Below are 17742 nucleotides of genomic sequence, written 5' to 3' on the forward strand. Positions count from 1 at the left end.
GAGTGATGTCGACTCCCGGAGCTCCGATGGCTCCTCTCCCGCGACCGGTCCCTCGACCTCCGTCCGGACCGGGACCTTTCTCGCCGCGCGGGCCGACTGCCGGAGTTCGAGCCGCTTACAGGACCGCTCCCGCCTAGCCTTCGAAGTCAGGGCCCGGCAGTCGGAACAGGTCTTGTCATCGTGATCGATGCCGAGACAGTGGAGACACCGACGGTGAGGGTCAGAGACCGACATCAGCCGGTCGCAATCCTCACAGGGCTTAAAACTTGGCATCCCTACCGGCACCGTTCGGAGTCGAAGACTTCAAAAAAGGATGATCAAAAGATCAAAAAAGTTTAGTCAAAAAGTGACTAAGGTACCACTCTTTCCGGATCTGCGCTGCTGGCGCAGAAAAAAGAAGAACTGACGTCAGCACGCGGAGGCGGCGTCTAAGTACTCCGACGACGTCATCACGGCGCCCACGACGACGACGACGGACCCGGAGCCGCAGATGACGCCTACCAACGCGCAAGGGTACTGCTACTCAAAAAATATCCGGATCCAGTCTGACGCCTGGGGATATTCTAAGGAAAGGAATCTATCACTAACGTGTCTCTTTCAGATACATTGAATATCATGGTCAGTTCAGTCATCATTTGTCTGTTCAATTATTTGCAAACATTACAGCAGTCAACTCCCTCCCCCGTTCTCCTCCCTTCATTCGGGTCAGTACAGCATTTTGGCAATTAAGGTACCTGGCATGTGCTACAGAGATTCCAACGCATCTGATGAAATGGTGTACAGTCATAATATCGAGTCTTTTATTTCGACTGGACAGAATATCGAGTAAAAAATATAGAATGGACATAATATCGACTAGACATAATATAGACAACAAAAATATCGACTAGAGAAAATTAATATCGAATAGAATGGACATAATATCGAATCAAAAATATAGAATGGACATAATATCGACTAGACATAATATAGACAACAAAAATATCGAATTTAAGGTAAGTTAATAATAATTTTTATTTTTTGTGTAATATAAGTCTGTAGCGGGTTGTGGGTTTATAGGGGAATAGGGTGGGAAGTAATTTAATTCTAATTAATTAAATATGTTAATTTATTTATTAATATCTATTTAGAATTAATTGTTAATTAATAATTGGTAATTAATTAAAATATAATTGGTAATTAATTATAATTGATTAATTGATAAATATTTTAATTTTAGTAATTTATTTTCTGTAGCGGGTTGTGGGTTTATAGGGGAATAGGGTGGGAAGTAATTTTATTATAATTAATTAAATATGTTAATTTATGTATTGATATTTATTTAGAATTAATTGTTAATTAATTATTAATTGGTAATTAATTAAAATATAATTGGTAATTAATTATAATTGATTAATTGATATATATTTTAATTTTAGTAATTTATTTTCTGTAGCGGGTTGTGGGTTTATAGGGGAATAGGGTGGGAAGTAATTTAATTATAATTAATTAAATATGTTAATTTATTTATTGATATTTACTTAGAATTAATTGTTAATTAATTATTAATTGGTAATTAATTAAAATATAATTGGTAATTAATTATAATTGATTAATTGATAAATATTTTAATTTTAGTAATTTATTTTCTGTAGCGGGTTGTGTGTTTATAGGGGAATAGGGTGGGAAGTAATGTAATTATAATTTATTAAATATGTTAATTTATTTATTGATATTTATTTTGAATTTATTGTTAATTAATTATTAATTGGTAATTAATTAAAATATAATTGGTAATTGAAAATAATTTATTAATTTTTAAATTGTAAATTAATTTATTGTTAATAGGTAATTAATTAGTATGAGTAGGCAATTTTTATAATTAAATAATTTTTTTTTGTATTTATAAATAAATATTTAATATTTTTATACACTTTTTTAATATTTTAATTATTTGTAATTGGTATTACTATTTATGTTATTTATATATATTTGTGAAGTATTTACTTTCCCTACTATTGCACTCTCTGAAGTTGGAATAGTAATTTTAACCCCTACGCTATCCAACACTTTCCCTACTGTTGCACCCACTGGAGTGGGTATGCAACGTTTACAACGCTACTTTTACTATGCATTACCATTACAACAAAACTTTTAAATTGCACAAACTTTTACAACGCATACATTTACAAAGCATGTTTTTAAAACGCAGATACCGTTACAACGCATACTATTACAATGTAAGTATTAGTAAGTATATAATTATTTTAAAAAGGTTATATGTTTGGGATTTTGGGTAAAGGGGTATTTTTAGGGTTCAGGGTCAGTTTTCAGTTTTTGGGTAAAGGGGTATTTTTAGGGTTCAGGGTCAGTTTTCAGTTTTTGGGTAAAGGGGTATTTTGAGGGTTCAGGGTCAGTTTTCAGTTTTTGGGTAAAGGGGTATTTTTAGGGTTCAGGGTCACTTTTTAGTTTTTGGGTAAAGGGGTATTTTTAGGGTTCAGGGTCAGTTTTCAGTTTATGGGTAAAGGGGTATTTTTAGGGTTCAGGGTCAGTTTTCAGTTTTTGGGTAAAGGGGTATTTTTAGGGTTCAGGGTCAGTTTACAGTTTTTGGGTAAAGGGGTATTTTTAGAGTTCAGGGTCAGTTTTCAGTTTTTGGGTAAAGGGGTATTTTTAGGGTTCAGGGTCAGTTTTCAGTTTTTGGGTAAAGGGGTATATTTAGAGTTCAGGGTCAGTTTTCAGTTTTTGGGTAAAGGGGTATTTTTAGGGTTCAGGGTCAGTTTTCAGTTTTTGGGGTAAAGGGGTATTTTAAGGGTTCAGGGTCAGTTTTCAGTTTTGGGGTAATGGGGTATTTTTAGGGTTCAGGGTCAGTTTTCAGTTTATGGGTAAAGGGGTATTTTTAGGGTTCAGGGTCAGTTTTCAGTTTTTGGGTAAAGGGGTATTTTTAGGGTTCAGGGTCAGTTTTCAGTTTTTGGGTAAAGGGGTATTTTTAGAGTTCTGGGTCAGTTTTCAGTTTTTGGGTAAAGGGGTATTTTTAGGGTTCAGGGTCAGTTTTCAGTTTTTGGGGTAAAGGGGTATTTTAAGGGTTCAGGGTCAGTTTTCAGTTTTTGGGTAATGGGGTATTTTTAGGGTTCAGGGTCAGTTTTCAGTTTTTGGGGTAAAGGGGTATTTTTAGGGTTCAGGGTCAGTTTTCAGTTTTTGGGGTAAAGGGGTATTTTTAGGGTTCAGGGTCAGTTTTCAGTTTTTGGGTAAAGGGGTATTTTTAGTGTTCAGGGTCAGTTTTCAGTTTTTGGGGTAAAGGGGTATTTTTAGGGTTCAGGGTCAGTTTTCGGGTAAAGGGGTATTTTTAGTGTTCAGGGTCAGTTTTCAGTTTATGGGTAAAGGGGTATTTTTAGGGTTCAGGGTCAGTTTTGGGTTTTTGGTATACAGGGGTACTTTGTAAAAATAAAGTAAAATTACATTTAAATTAAATTTATTTAATAAAATTAAATTATATTAAATTATATTATAATATTTTTTATTAATTTATATTCAAAAAATTATTATATACTTACCAATACTTACGTTGTAATGGTATGCGTTGTAAAGGTATATGCGTTGTAAAATCTTGCGTTGTAAATGTATGCGTTGTAAAAGTTTTTGCGTTGTAAAAGTTTTGTTGTAATGGTAGGCATTGTAAAAGTATGCGTTGTAACGTCATACATCCCTGGAGTGGGAATAGTAATTTTAACCTCTGCGCTATCCAGCGCTTTCCCTACTGTTGCACCCACTGGAGTGGGAGTAGTAAATTTGACCTCTACGCTATCCAACACTTTTGCTAATGTTGAACTCACTATAGTTGTAACAATAAATTTTAAACATTTTCTAAAATGTTATATATGTTTATTTAATAATATGTTTATATATATATATATATATATATATATATATGTGTGTGTGTAATTTTTGGTGATATAATTTTTTTAATTATATAAATTATTTATTAAAATTACATTTTTTTATTAATTATTTCTAAGTTTATATTAAATATATTTATTACTATATTAGTTTTAACTTAATTTTAAGACTTTTAAAAAAATCGATATTTTGACAGTCTATATTTTTGTAAGTCGATATTTTGGAGTCGATATTTTGGTACTTACCTGTTTGAAGATAGGGAGTCGATATTTTGTCAATCGATATTTTTGACTCGATATTTGTGTATCTCGATATTTGTGTCGTCGATATTATGTCAGTGATCCTGATGAAATATGTAAAATATAACACAATGTATAAACACAAGATATGAAGAGCTAGTAAGAAGTGCACTGCGGTAAGAAGGACGGTACGACACTAAATAAAATAAATCACACCGATCTAGGGGGTGACCCCTCGGGCATAGCAGGCTACGGGTTGGATATGCTATCCACCAATGCTCCCCAAGCTCTGGGCACTTTAATGTTTCCTGTGTGTCTTTGGGCGTTTCGTAGGAGTACCCACCCCTCGCAGCCCGTACATTTAATCAGCTCTCTTTGACACACAGTAATCTGCGGGCCCCCCGGGGACTTCCAATTTCTCGCTATCTCCCATTTGGCAAGGATAAGTGCTAGGTCTTGAAATCTACTGGTGACTTTAGTTTTAGATGTAGGGGGAAACTATCCCAGTAGGCAAAGTCCAGGGGTGCGAGGAATCTCACTTTCTATAACGTACCCCAGCGTATGAATGACCCCATCCCAATATGTATCCAGTATGGGACATGTCCAAAACATGTGCAGGATGTGAGCCCCTCCCTCCCTGCATCTAGGTCATGCTGCGTCTGTTACGTGAAAGTATCTGCTCACTCGCTCCGGGGTTCGATAGGATCTGTGCACAGAAAAATTGGGGGAACAAGGGGCAACCCTGTTGCATTCCTCGCCACACTGAGCAGCTTACTGAGATAGTCCTCCCCATGCGTACTCTAGCTATAGGACCACTAATCCATGCTATAAAGCCTTCGCCTATCCCCATCCAGGTCAGTACTTCATATAGTTAACGCCATTCAAGTCTATCAAATGCTTTCTTGATGTCAACAGCAAAAACCGTGGCCCTTTCTCAGTCAGGTTTCTCAGCCTCCGAGATGGTCAGTAATCGTTGCATTACGGCCTGGAATAGACTCTGCCTATTCCGAATGGATCCGTTTGGGCATTACATGTAGAAGCTTAGCCTCTCGGATTTTGCTCAGTATTTTATAAATCGATGTTAAACATTGATAAGCATATACATGGGCTGAAATTTATGCTAAAAGGCGCTATACAACCAGGAAACAACCCACAGCATCATCAGAAGAGAGTGGAGTGTCAGATAGCGACACCAGCGCCACTAGGCAACCTATGAGTAAGCAACAACAGTCTACATCTAAACAACAAGGGTCGACGTTAAGTCAGCAAGATCAAACAGGGATAACAACAGATGCGTCAGCCTCAACATCAGATTCTTTTTTAGACAAGGACATCACACCACCCAAACCTCCGGATATACCACCAGTAACGAGCGACAAAAGACGCGACGAGGACAAGGAAAAGGAAAAGGAAAAGGAGGTAGAGAAGAAGAAATTAGGCCTAAGGAGCCAGACCAAAGCCTTGTAATTAATATTTCCAGCTACCAACTAACAAAAACAGAAGAACATTTGCTCAACAAAGGCACATCTTTCGTCCACACCTATCATACCAACCAACTTGAGAGTGAAATAGCCCTTTACAAATTCATGAGGGTCCTAAGGCTCAGACATTTTTTCACAGTGCTTAATCCCATCGAAAATGAAGACAACACTTCCATCAAGTTCAAACCCAAAAGTACCTTCATGGCTCCAGTCTCCCATAAAAGTCTTGACACATTTGAGTTACTCGTCAAAATGGATTTGAGTAAAGTTCAATATAAGAAAAAAATAAATAACCTAACAAGAGCAGAATACAGCACTTTACACGCACTGGCTAACAACAAAGAGATTATGATTCAAAAGGCAGACAAAGGCGGAAGCCTCGTGATAATGGACTTGGAATTCTATGTGAAAAAGGGTTTTGAACATGTGCAAGATGCAAATACATATGCCAAACTGGACGAAGATCCAACCAATGCTATAGCCAAAAACCTAGATGGACTATTAGACAAATTTGAAGAACTAGGCTGGATAAACACCACAACCAAGCGGTATCTGAGGCAAATATACCCAAGGAGACCAAGGATATATTTTTTACCAAAAGTGCACAAAGACTTGAAAGACCCCCCATTTAGACCGATAGTTTCGGGATGTGCCTCTATCTTCGAGAATTTGGGCATCTTTATCGATGCACATATGCAGTCCTTTATCAAAAAGTGGCCGACTTATCTGGAGGATACCTCCGATTTCTTACGAAGTCTTTCAACTATTGACACGACAGATACAGGAAACTGGACCCTATGCACAATCGATGTCACGGCCCTCTATACATCGATTCCTCATAAGGAAGGTTTAGAAGCAATTGAGTGGGCCCTACTCCTAGATGACAAGCCGGATGAGTTGAACTATTTAATTCTGCAGTTGTTAGAATTTTGTTTGACCAACAGCTACTTCTCATGGGAAAAAGAGTATTACTTGCAGCTCACTGGGACAGCCATGGGCTTTCCAGGGGCCTGCATTTACGCGAACATTTTCATGGCGAAATTTGAGCTTGATTATATTTTGGAAGATAGCACTTGGCAAGCAGGCCTAGTGTATTATAAGAGATACATAGATGATGTCTTCATTATATGGAAACGACCAGTCTTGGATCTTATCCAAAACATCAAGAGTTTGAATCTTGCTAACCCAAGGATACAATTTACGCACAACATCAGTCAGGAAGCTTTACCGTTTTTGGATGTCTGGGTTGCACTCAGTGAAAATTCCATCAACACAACCCTTTACAAAAAGCCTACTGATAGAAACACTGCACTCCTCTATGGAAGCTTTCACCCTTCAAATCTTGTCAATAACTTACCGGTCTCACAATTCATGAGAATAAAAAGAATATCTTCTGACAAAACCAGCTGTGATAAGCACATTGAAGAACAAAAGCAACGTTATTTAGACAGAGGTTACCCGCGGAAATTACTGGATGCACATGTTGATCATATCAAGGTTATACCAAGGACAGATCTTTTGAAAAAAAGACTCAAAACTGAGAATAAAAGAATGGTATTTGTGTTGAAATACTCCACCGCTTCCAGAGAAATAAAACGAATCATTTTGAAAAGATGGGAGATCATTCAAGTAGAGAAAGACTTTGGCAACTTATTCAGTGAAAGACCCTTGTTTGCATACAAGAGAGCCCAGAATCTCAAAGAACTGCTCAATAAACCAAGTCGCCGTATGGATACCACCCAACAACCTGAAGTATACAAAGGAACTATTCGCTGTTATAATTGCAAAAATTGCAATAATATAATACCGGGTAATATCTTGCTACATCCTCGGACAGGCGAAAAAATTCAATTAAGGCACAACACGACCTGCAATTCTGAGTTCGTTGTATATTCAATTAAATGTCCATGTGGCCTTCTATATGTCGGCAAAACTGAACGTAAGTTGAAATTGCGACTGTCAGAGCATAAGAGCCGCATCAGGAATAAGAATTACACATCACCACTCGCAAAACACTGGTGGGAAGCTGGCCACACTATTGCCCAACTAAGATTTCAGGTGATTGAATTACTCCCACAACGTTTGGGTTTGGATAACTCAAAGATCTTACTTCAAAAAGAGGCCTTTTGGATTCGTAAACTACAAACACTGACCCCCTTTGGGCTTAATGACAAAATGGACATGGCATGTTTCCTCTAAAGTACATTAACTCAGAACCCTAGGGAAACTCACACACGATGGCACACATTCTTCATCAAATATTAACTTTCTGAATAACAATATAGTCATAAATCCATACGTGTAATTTTTTTGTACATTTCATGATGTGATCGTTCAATTTATCTAAATGTTGACATTTAGTCTGTAAATAGGCAGGAATTATTTGGCATTTGCGGTGGGACGACTTCATTCTTCATGTTCACTTTTTTTACTTTTTTTACTTTTTTTACTTTAATTCATTTCCTTCACAACTTTTTCGTATACATTCACTTTAAGCAGTCCTTGCTAAAACACCACTCCAAAATGGCCGACACTTCTTGCTCCTAGTCCTACTTTAATGTTGGAGCCATCAATGAATAGTGAAAAGGGACTTAACGAGTACCCGCGGTTCACTCGGCACGCTTAGGATTGAGTTGAATGCCACAAACATCCCGGCCGGTAATCGGTAAGGCATAGAATTTCGTTTTTCCGCATTTCGTTTTTTGTCATTTCAAGCGAGCGCTTATGAAATGCAAGTAACACTCGTTCTCTTTATGTAGAACGGACGCGTGTACTCCAGGTCGCATAGCGGGACCGGGAACACTACTTTCCCCGCAGGTAAGCTGACGCGCCTGCTCAAAGCGGTAATAATGGTAGCCAATCTTTGGCAATCCACCTAGTTTCATTATTTGAACTCTATTGTTTTGTAGGCAACTTTGGAGACAAGATTGATTGTCTGGGGGTTGGTACTTACACATACCCCACAGGTAAATGCACGATTTCCTCGTTTTATTTTATCCTTGTCTTAAGCACTTATGAGTAACATACTTATAGATGTCCATCTACGTTTTTCAGATTGGACACAGTTTTCCTTATTCAGGTGAGCCTTTTTAATTCACTCCAGGCATGGCATTTCATTTGCTATTAGTGACCTGTTCGCACCAAGTAAATCCTTTGGTTTCTCTATAGAACATCAAAAAAGAGGACCACTTGCCCTATTAGCATTCATTGGCAACGCGCAAAATAACAATCACTAGGTAAGCCAGAAGTTAAAAACGAAAGTCTTAGTGCAAATGCACTTGTCCCCCTTGATACCAAAAGTAATACGGTTTTCTTTTCCTTTCTCTTTCTTCTTTTCTTACACAGACCCCTGACGAAGGGGCAGGGCCCCGAAATGCATTGGGTGTTTTTGTTATGTTTTGAATATGTTCTGCAGTTTCATTGATTTAACAAATGATGCTTTGATGTTTTGATATCCAGATGAAATTTGTATGATTGTAATATACAATGATTGAAGTAATATGAACTTTGGTTTATGAAGTATATGTGATAAAATACACTACAGTTTGTTTAAAAGGATCATTTATTTCATTGTGCGTGTTTGGAGTCCTGGTGGCCTTTGGCACCAGGCCACATACAGTTCTTGATGTCAACAGCAAAAACCGTGGCCCTTTCTCAGTCAGGTTTCTCAGCCTCCGAGATGGTCAGTAATCGTTGCATTACGGCCTGGAATAGACTCTGCCTATTCCGAATGGATCCGTTTGGGCATTACATGTAGAAGCTTAGCCTCTCGGATTTTGCTCAGTATTTTATAAATCGATGTTAAACATTGATATGGGTCAGTAGGCGGATCGTTCATAAGCAGGTTTACCTGGTTTTACAGGCCACTCGTGATGAGGGCCTTTGAGCAACATCACTTTGGCTTTACTACACATTCATGAACACTGATCTACAGCTCCTTCAAAAAAGCGGTCATTCCTTCAATCTTTTAAGTGAACCAGTAGAATCTCCTTTACAGAAAAAAAGCCATGCCAGAAATAGCTGTAAATTCCAGGCCCTGTTATGCCACAACATCCTCCACATGTTGATGCAGCATGTGCCCTTGCGCTAAGTGCCTAATTTCTGAAGCATCTGGTATGCCGATTTTTATTTTGGCTTTGGCGTCACTGTAATCTAGCATGTGCACAGAGGCCTAGGTCTGTCTCAGACAATGCAAGGTCCGGGATCTGTCCTGTGACCTGTAATAGGCACCAAGCATGCCCTCATGGTGGACAGAACACTACGGTCTGTGTCTTGGTATTAGCACATAACACATGTTTTGTGATCCTATAATTGACAATACCTATTTATCTGTGTCAGTGAGGAAATGGCCTCCTGGCCCTTCTTGTGTAAAGTTCCACTGCTATATGAAACTCAGAACCTTGCACTAATTTTGTGGGGGTATGTGGAGTGCATTTATATTATGCCCGTACTATGTGTGGTAGTAGGACTCAAGTCTCATGAACTGAAGCCACTAGAATTTATTTTGGATGCTCCAGGTTCGTCATGGTTTAAGATGGAGGATAAGGACAGATTCCCCAGACAGTTGAGTATATAATCTGCTTTTCTGTGGCTGGAGAGTGGAGATCCATACAATAAAGTGAGGAGGATGGAGTCAGGGCTAATTTGAGAAATTCCATGAAGAATTTGTTAGCAGGGGCAGATGATTAGTTCTTCCAGAGCACTGTCATTCAGTTGATGGTGGAGTGAGGGGCAATCGCCTGGGCCACATCCCAACGCATAATTTTTTGCCCACCATGCCACCTCAGTTTGGATCCAGCTATGTGCAAATCAGTCTTGACCCTGTTCGTCATGTGAACAGTCCGGCCAATAGACACAATAACTCAATGTACAGTACAGTACTTGTCTTTTTGAAAAGAACAAACTTTTAATCACACAGCAAAATTAAATACTACTCAGTCCAATGTAAAAATGCAGGTTAATGTCACTGATCACACGATTCCCCTGAGGGCACTCTCAACTGGGCGTCCCTGGTTCTTATAGTACCCTAATAGATATTATTAGATCATAAATTAGGCACAGATGCAGATTTCATTCCCTGTAAATTCAAATACATAATCTGTTCACTTTTATTCGTATCCCCAGTGTTGAAGTGGGTAGGAAACATTCTCAAGTCCTTTCACTCATTTCAGTGTGGTGCAGCAGCTTGGTCCCAAATTGCGTTCTGTTCCTGTTGTTGTTGCGGGGAAGTTGGGCACTGCCCATGTCTTCGTCATGTTTGTCTAGCCAGTAAATAGACTGATGCCGCTTGGTGAGCCGGGGTCCTCAGCAGTCGCAGCAGCTACTGGGCTGGCGAAGATGGAGCGGATGATATTTCAGTTACAGACCACATTGTTGCAATGCACGGATTGTGCAGCAAAGCAGTTGCAGCTCACATGGGCCAGTGGATGTCTCACAACAAAAGAATTTCACTCTAAATTGGGATGGTGTGTGTATCATGCAGTAAGGCACTTGCAGCTCCACTGGGGCTGGCCTACAGATCACACAGCAAGACAGTTATAGAATAACTTGGGCCAATGCACAGATAACGCAGCAAAGCAGATTCAGCCCAAATTAAGCTGGTGCTGTTCTTGATGGGAATCAGGGAGTGAAACTGAGATCAACTGCAACACTGGTCGCTAATGGCTTTGTTCTCTCAAGCAGTCTGCTTTTACAGGGTGCTCCTCTGGATAGGAGTAGGCTTGTTTTCTCCTCTTGGACAGTCTCTCCTACAGGGCCGGGCAGACCCCTCTCCTCTCTTAGCTAGCAGGCAGACCTCTAAGCAGACCCTCAGATGTTCAGCAGAAAGTGCGGACTTAAGGTGATGTCCTCTAACCTCTGGGAGACTAACTTTCAGGCAGTCACCAATCTTGATCACACAGCAGTCTTCCATGTACTATGCTGAAGCAGTCACTTGGTTGGCCATGTAGAACTTGGAGCTGGAACAAATTGGGGAAATTTGGAATCCTCTTTAATTTCCTTTTCTAGACAAAGGATGTGGATCTACAGTCTCAAACTTCAGAATATTTTGGGTTTAGTCTCTTTCAAGCACCCTTCTAAAGCTGCTGCCCTGACAGAGCCTTTGTGTAAATGATGCTGATCAATACAGGTAGCACTGAGGTTATCTCCAAGCCAGAGCACCCACAACATGTGTACAATGATGTTTGTGGTTTCTGTCCATGGTTATTAGCCTTCCGGAAGCAGTAATCAGAAATATAAAAAAGGGCAGGCTTCACCTAGAAGCGTCTTCATCTTATATAAAACTGCAGGCCCGCCCCTCACCAATTGCCAGTGATAGAGATTACTTCAAGCATTTCATCCATCACCTTGTTGTTTTTTCATTACCTTGTTCTCGCTTCTCGTGAGGACGGAACTGAAGGTGCAAAATATAATCAGAGGTTGGAGGAATAAGCCTTTCCACTGCTTTACAGACCATATGCTCCCTGAAATAGGTATTAAGCTTTTTGTTGGTAACTGACTGAGGGACAGATTAAGAATGCCCCTACCCTGCACCCAGACCAGAATCCATCTCAAAACACATTGATAATTATGAAAAAACTCAACATTCAGGCAATTTACAGGACAATATTACAACACAGGATACACGTACTATTGGCATATTGGACAGTGCCTGGTGCCTCGGCTCTCTCCATATTCTCACTGCAAAACTGGCTTTGTAGGCGGGCTCATCAAAGCAAGGAAAAGCCATGCGTGCTGCCGTTGGTTCAAACTGTGTAGATGCAAGTACTCTGCAAATAAGAAGATAAAGGATTGTTATTAAGGACCAGTGGCCTAATTAGTTTCCCAACTTTACGCATCTATTACTTACTTTAGTGTCTATTGTAAAAGATTGAAAGTCAACATGTTCACAGCTAGGCTTTCCTCAACTTGGAGACAATATTATTGGATTCAAACTCTAAAGCAAGCAAGCAATGGGCTGGGGAATGAAACTGGAGTTTAGCTGATCCAACAGCAACAAGATTTTTCTACAAATACCTATCTGTTTTAAAATACCTTAGGTCACTTTTTACATTTCACCTCCTATTTTAACAAGATGAAAAATTAACTTTAACCAGAACAAGATGCTCCTGAAGTAGCAGATAACGTCAATGACGTTTTGAAAATATCTACTGAACCTGTAATCCAACCCGGATGCCCAACACATGGTATGTTCTGTTCTCTCGGTTCCCACTGTGCTGTGTTAGTCTGGCATGCATCAGACACCGCTCCTCAAGTGTTGTCTGGTCTAACCTCAAGGGTACAGCAGAATAACAATACGGGTCACAATATTTGTCTTAATTCTAAACTCCTCTTACAAAACAGATAAAGACAGAGGACTAAAACAAATATAAATAATTCTTAAGTTGAATAAGACCGCTTATTTTTCATAGCCATACCATGGAACACTACACTTACAAAGCTTGCCAAAAGATCAGATTTTAAAAAGAAGCGGAGTATGGATAGGAAAGATCACCTGCATCAAAGATAAAGTGTTAAAAAAAATAACTCTTCTTTATTCAATGTTTAAGCTATAAAAAAACTGAGGACGTGCAGGTGTAACTCATTAATCCTATCATTGATCGTAGTTTCTGCAAAATGATTCCCGTGATCAGCCATCTCAAACTGGAATGGCAGGTTCAGTAGCCTAGGCAGAGCTTTCCAAACTGTGTGTCCCGACACAGTACTGTATCCCCTGCAAATGGTGGGTGTGTCGCGGGCACTTAGCACATAACTGCTGTTAATTAAGAGGCATTCCTAGACACTCTGCTCTATGGCCTTTTAAAGACCAGTGAAGTGCTTGGGTGCGGCTGTGTGTGTGCCCGGGAAGTTGGGGTGAGGTGACAGGCAGAGTGAGGAAGACAGAGGGAGTGAGACAGAGGGAGGGAAACATAGAGAGAGAGACAGAGAGAGACAGAGGGAGGGAGGCAGAGGGCGACAGACAGAGGGAGAAAGACAGGGGAGGAGGGCGACAGAGGGAGGGAGACAGACAGAAGGAGGAGGGCAACAGAGGGAGGGAGACAGAGGGAGGGAGGCAGAGGGGCGGAGACAGAGGGGCGGAGACAGAGGAACAGAGACAGAGGGAGACGAAGAGGGAGGCAGAGGGCAACAGACAGAGGGAGACAGACAGGAGGAGGAGGGAGACAGCGGGAGGGAGACAGACAGAGGGATACAGACAGAGGGAGGGAGACAGAGGGAGAGGAAAACCGTGGGAGATAGAGAGAGGGAGACAGAGGGAGGGAGACAGAGAGAGAGGGATACAGAGAGAGGGAGACAGAGAGAGGGAGGCAGAGTGAGACCGAGGGAAGGAGTCAGGGGGAGACAGAGGAAAGGAGAGGGAGATAGACAGAGCAAGGGAGGGAGACAGAGGGAGGGAGACAGAGGGAGGGAGACAGAGGGAGAGGGAGACAGAGAGAGAGGGAGACAGAGAGAGAGGGAGACAGAGAGAGAGGGAGACAGAGAGAGAGGGAGACAGAGAGAGAGGGAGACAGAGAGAGAGGGAGACAGAAAGAGAGGGAGACAGAAAGAGAGGGAGACAGAAAGAGAGGGAGACAGAGAGAGAGGGAGACAGAGAGAGAGGGAGACAGAGAGAGAGGGAGACAGACAGAGGGAGACAGACAGAGGGAGACAGAGGGACGGAGACAGAGAGAGGGAGACAGAGGGCGACAGACAGAGGGCAACAGACCGAGGAAGACAGACAGAGAGAGGGAGACAGAGGGAGGGAGATAGAGAGAGGAAGATAGGCAGAGGGAGGAGAGCGACAGAGTGATGGAGACAGAGGCAGGAAGACAGCCAGAGGGAGACCATTTGACCTCTTTTATTTCAAAATGTTCTTCCAGGGAGAAACTAGGTGGTTCAGGCTCGCTCGCTCGCTACACTGCCTTACTGTGTCACAAAATGATGCATCTCCAAAAAGAGTGTTACCAACATGAAAAGTTTGGAAAGCTGTGGCCTAGAGAGTGACATTTGAACTGCAGTTGATCTATCCATAAAGATGAAAGATACTGAGTGGCCGGAGGAGACACAGGGTCTAGGGAATAAATGGCACTGTGCATTTCTGAATGGTTTTGGGAAAATATTTGAGCCACCTCAGCTTTTGAAGGGTTACTTGGGAATGCTTTAAAAGGTGGTCATCTTTACTCTACTCCAATTGTTTTTTTCTGTTTCACTCTTGGAGACAGTATTGCTGACTATGGGCTGTAAATCGCCAGAGCCGTAGCATCGTTTGTGTGCTCCTGGTGTACTTTAATTCCAGGCCAATATAGGCATCAGTCATATCCAACAGTTGTGCCCATGTAAGGGAGGGGAGAATCTCATTTAAACAAGGGGGATCCACAGACTCACTAAATAAAGCCACTCCCACTTCTGAAGGCAAAGTAATCAACAATGGTTTTAATAATATATGGCAAGGATTGTAGTAGTCCCTACTTTGTGCCAGGCAGCACACCGCTAAGTTTAAGAAACTGCGGCAGACAATGGGTCCACAATTCAGGCTGAGAAGCTACCTTGGGACTGGAAGGTTTAGGGCCCTCCCACAGTGCAGAGTTGTAGCTGTGTTTATAATGTCCTTCTGTACCAAATACAATGTAATAACAGAACAAATTCCTGTCACTTGGAACTTACAAGCATACTCCAGACCTACAGTCAAACAATGGTTACCCAACTAAGCAACAGGAGGTAGTAAGATCTTTGTTTACATTCTGAAATTTCCATATGAAAACACAATGATCAACTCAGATGTTTCTTGACTTTAGTACTGTTCCCTTGGCCAAGTGAGCTCAAAACAGTCATGGAGAGCAGGTAAACCCCACAGTAATACTCCACACAGATAGAGCATGGAACTTCTGCTGGGGTGGGGCCAGGAAGATTGTACTTTGGTGGGGATTGGAACCATGCTTGCGAAAAGGGACATCGCCAGACAGTGGACCTCGGCAAGTGCCCCAAGGTTGGGAACATAGCGAGTGGCAATGGACTGGTGTGCCAACCTGAAGGAACCAATATATGCAGCCAGAGGCTGCCCACAAAAACAAACATTTTTAGGGAAAATAGTGGATTTACTACTTCTTGTCACAAGATATCCTTGGACCTAGCTGTAATAAAGCACACAGAATTGTAAAAGCTTTATACTGCAATAGTGGGTATACTCTTAGGTTCATTATTTCTTCATTAAATTCATTTCTTCATTACATAGCATATTACAAGAAAATCTGTTAAAAAAAATGCTTCAAGTGAGGACCATGTACATCACTAGTGGCCCTGAGGGAACTTGGCGCATGAAGAAGGAAACCATAGTAGTCCATATATTTTCATAACAAATCTCTTGAAATTAGAGTCTACGTTGACATGTAATTTTAGGCTTGTCCTGAATCTAGACCAATGTATGGTTTTAGAAGAACCACTAAAGTCTAATGTTTAATAAGTTTTTCGGTAGGGTGAATACATAGCTCTTATCAAACTAAATAATGGCAAATCAATCTCTTTGAAACCTGTTTGATATAAATGCAGGGGCTGCCGGTGTACAGGGTCGAGATGGGCGTCGCCCTGCCACCATGGGGGATTTCAAAATCTGAGCTGGAACACTGAGCAGCTAGCAATAAACTGTGCTGGCTGCTCGGTAAACAAACATGTGCAAATCTGCCTTTTTCTTTGAGGGGATGGGGGATGGCCCTTGGCTCTGGCTTGCCTTGGCCGGGCGAAGATGTCTTCGACATGAAGCCAGAAAGCAGTGCAGTGACAACACACTGGTGGGCGCAGCCTGTGTCTCACTGGCAGAATACAGTTTCAGTTTGGGCGTTATTCCCAAAGCCCAGGGAGGAGTCGGAAGCCCTCCATTAATGTCAATGGCTGGGGGCCAGGCAATCCAGTTTCGAAAATTTTGGAGTGGGGGTGTCAGTGGCCTGTGCCTCTCCCACGAGACCCAGCAACAGTTGTTTATTATGAAAATGATTGGTGGGCTGGTCCTGGGGGAGGAGTCCAAATCCAGAATTTTCCTGTTCCTTGCAGGGAGTTCTGTTCGTTCCACCATTTCTACGCTGTCTGCTGCACTCTTGAGTATGGCATTCCAATCCAGTAATGAGGAGCCCAGGCCCCACGCGAGAACATTCCATGGGTGAGTTTTGTAGTTCTTATCTAGCACTGAGAACAATCAAGAACTGACTGTTTTGAATAAAAGGGTTGGAGAGTGCTTGGTCATTTTAAATTAAGATGACCAAGCTCTCTCCAAGGCTTTTACTCACAACTGCTCTGTCTTTATTGGTGAGCGGTGAAGGTAATTTATTTAAAAATAGTGTCTCTGGCCTTTTGTTTCTACAATACGTCTCCATATACAGAATACACACACACGCTGTTTGTGTATGTTGTATATGGACGCATGGTAGAAACGAAAGGCCAGGGACTCTCATTTTAATTGAAATGAGTGTCCCTGACCTTTTGTTTCTTGAGCCCAAGCAACATACACACACAGCGTGTGTTTCTTTTGGATATAAAGGGAGCCATGGTAGAAACCAAAGGTCGCGTATTTCATGGTTTAAATTAAATCATGAAATGCGCGGCCTTTCTTTTCTACCATGCCTCCCTCCATATACAAAATAAACACACTTGTGTGTGCAGTGCTTTAAGTGGGATGAAAAAACTGGGGGGGGGGTCTCTAAAGCAGCATCCTACACAGGCAATAATGAGACCTCACAAGCAATGCCGATTAATCAATAGTGCACGGTAGTCTATCTCACACTGGTAATCGGAGACATCATAAGCAGCACAGATTAGCTGAGAGTATGTTGGTACCACCTCACACTGGTGCTAAAGAACATACCAAGAGCCCATGAACTTATGCCGTCCAAGTTATCCAAGGCAGAGAGACAGACTGCGTGTAATTGGGTGGTAGCTGTTTTCTAACATCAAACGTGGGCTGTTGTGCTTTAAAAAGGGGTATCTTCAGCTCTTTCTTAAATGACAGCAAGGTAGTTGCAATCCTGGTGGATACAAGGATGTTGTTCCATGCTCTGTCACCTCACTCTAATAGTGAATGATGAATAGTCAAATTTTTCGTCTCGCGTGGTTAATGTAGTACTATAGTCAGTGGCAGCTGGTGGATTTTGAAAGTGGTGCGCTGAAAAAAGCAGTACCCTAATATA

The 17742-nt window shown here is 41.2% G+C and overlaps 1 protein-coding gene across 2 annotated transcripts in view; it reads right to left on the reverse strand.

The window, feature by feature from the left end:
• ERAP1 (endoplasmic reticulum aminopeptidase 1) overlaps window positions 1-17742 on the reverse strand; it is a 530688-nt gene that overhangs the window by 391272 nt on the left and 121674 nt on the right. For both annotated transcript variants that reach the window (XM_078675432.1, XM_078675433.1), the window contains exon 3: window positions 12222-12360. In XM_078675432.1, coding sequence (XP_078531558.1) covers window positions 12222-12360 — 139 coding nt within the window. The remainder of the gene's footprint in view (window positions 1-12221; window positions 12361-17742) is intronic.

Source organism: Lissotriton helveticus, chromosome 2_1 (genome assembly GCF_964261635.1).
Source record: "Lissotriton helveticus chromosome 2_1, aLisHel1.1, whole genome shotgun sequence".
Taxonomy (NCBI): domain Eukaryota; kingdom Metazoa; phylum Chordata; class Amphibia; order Caudata; family Salamandridae; genus Lissotriton; species Lissotriton helveticus.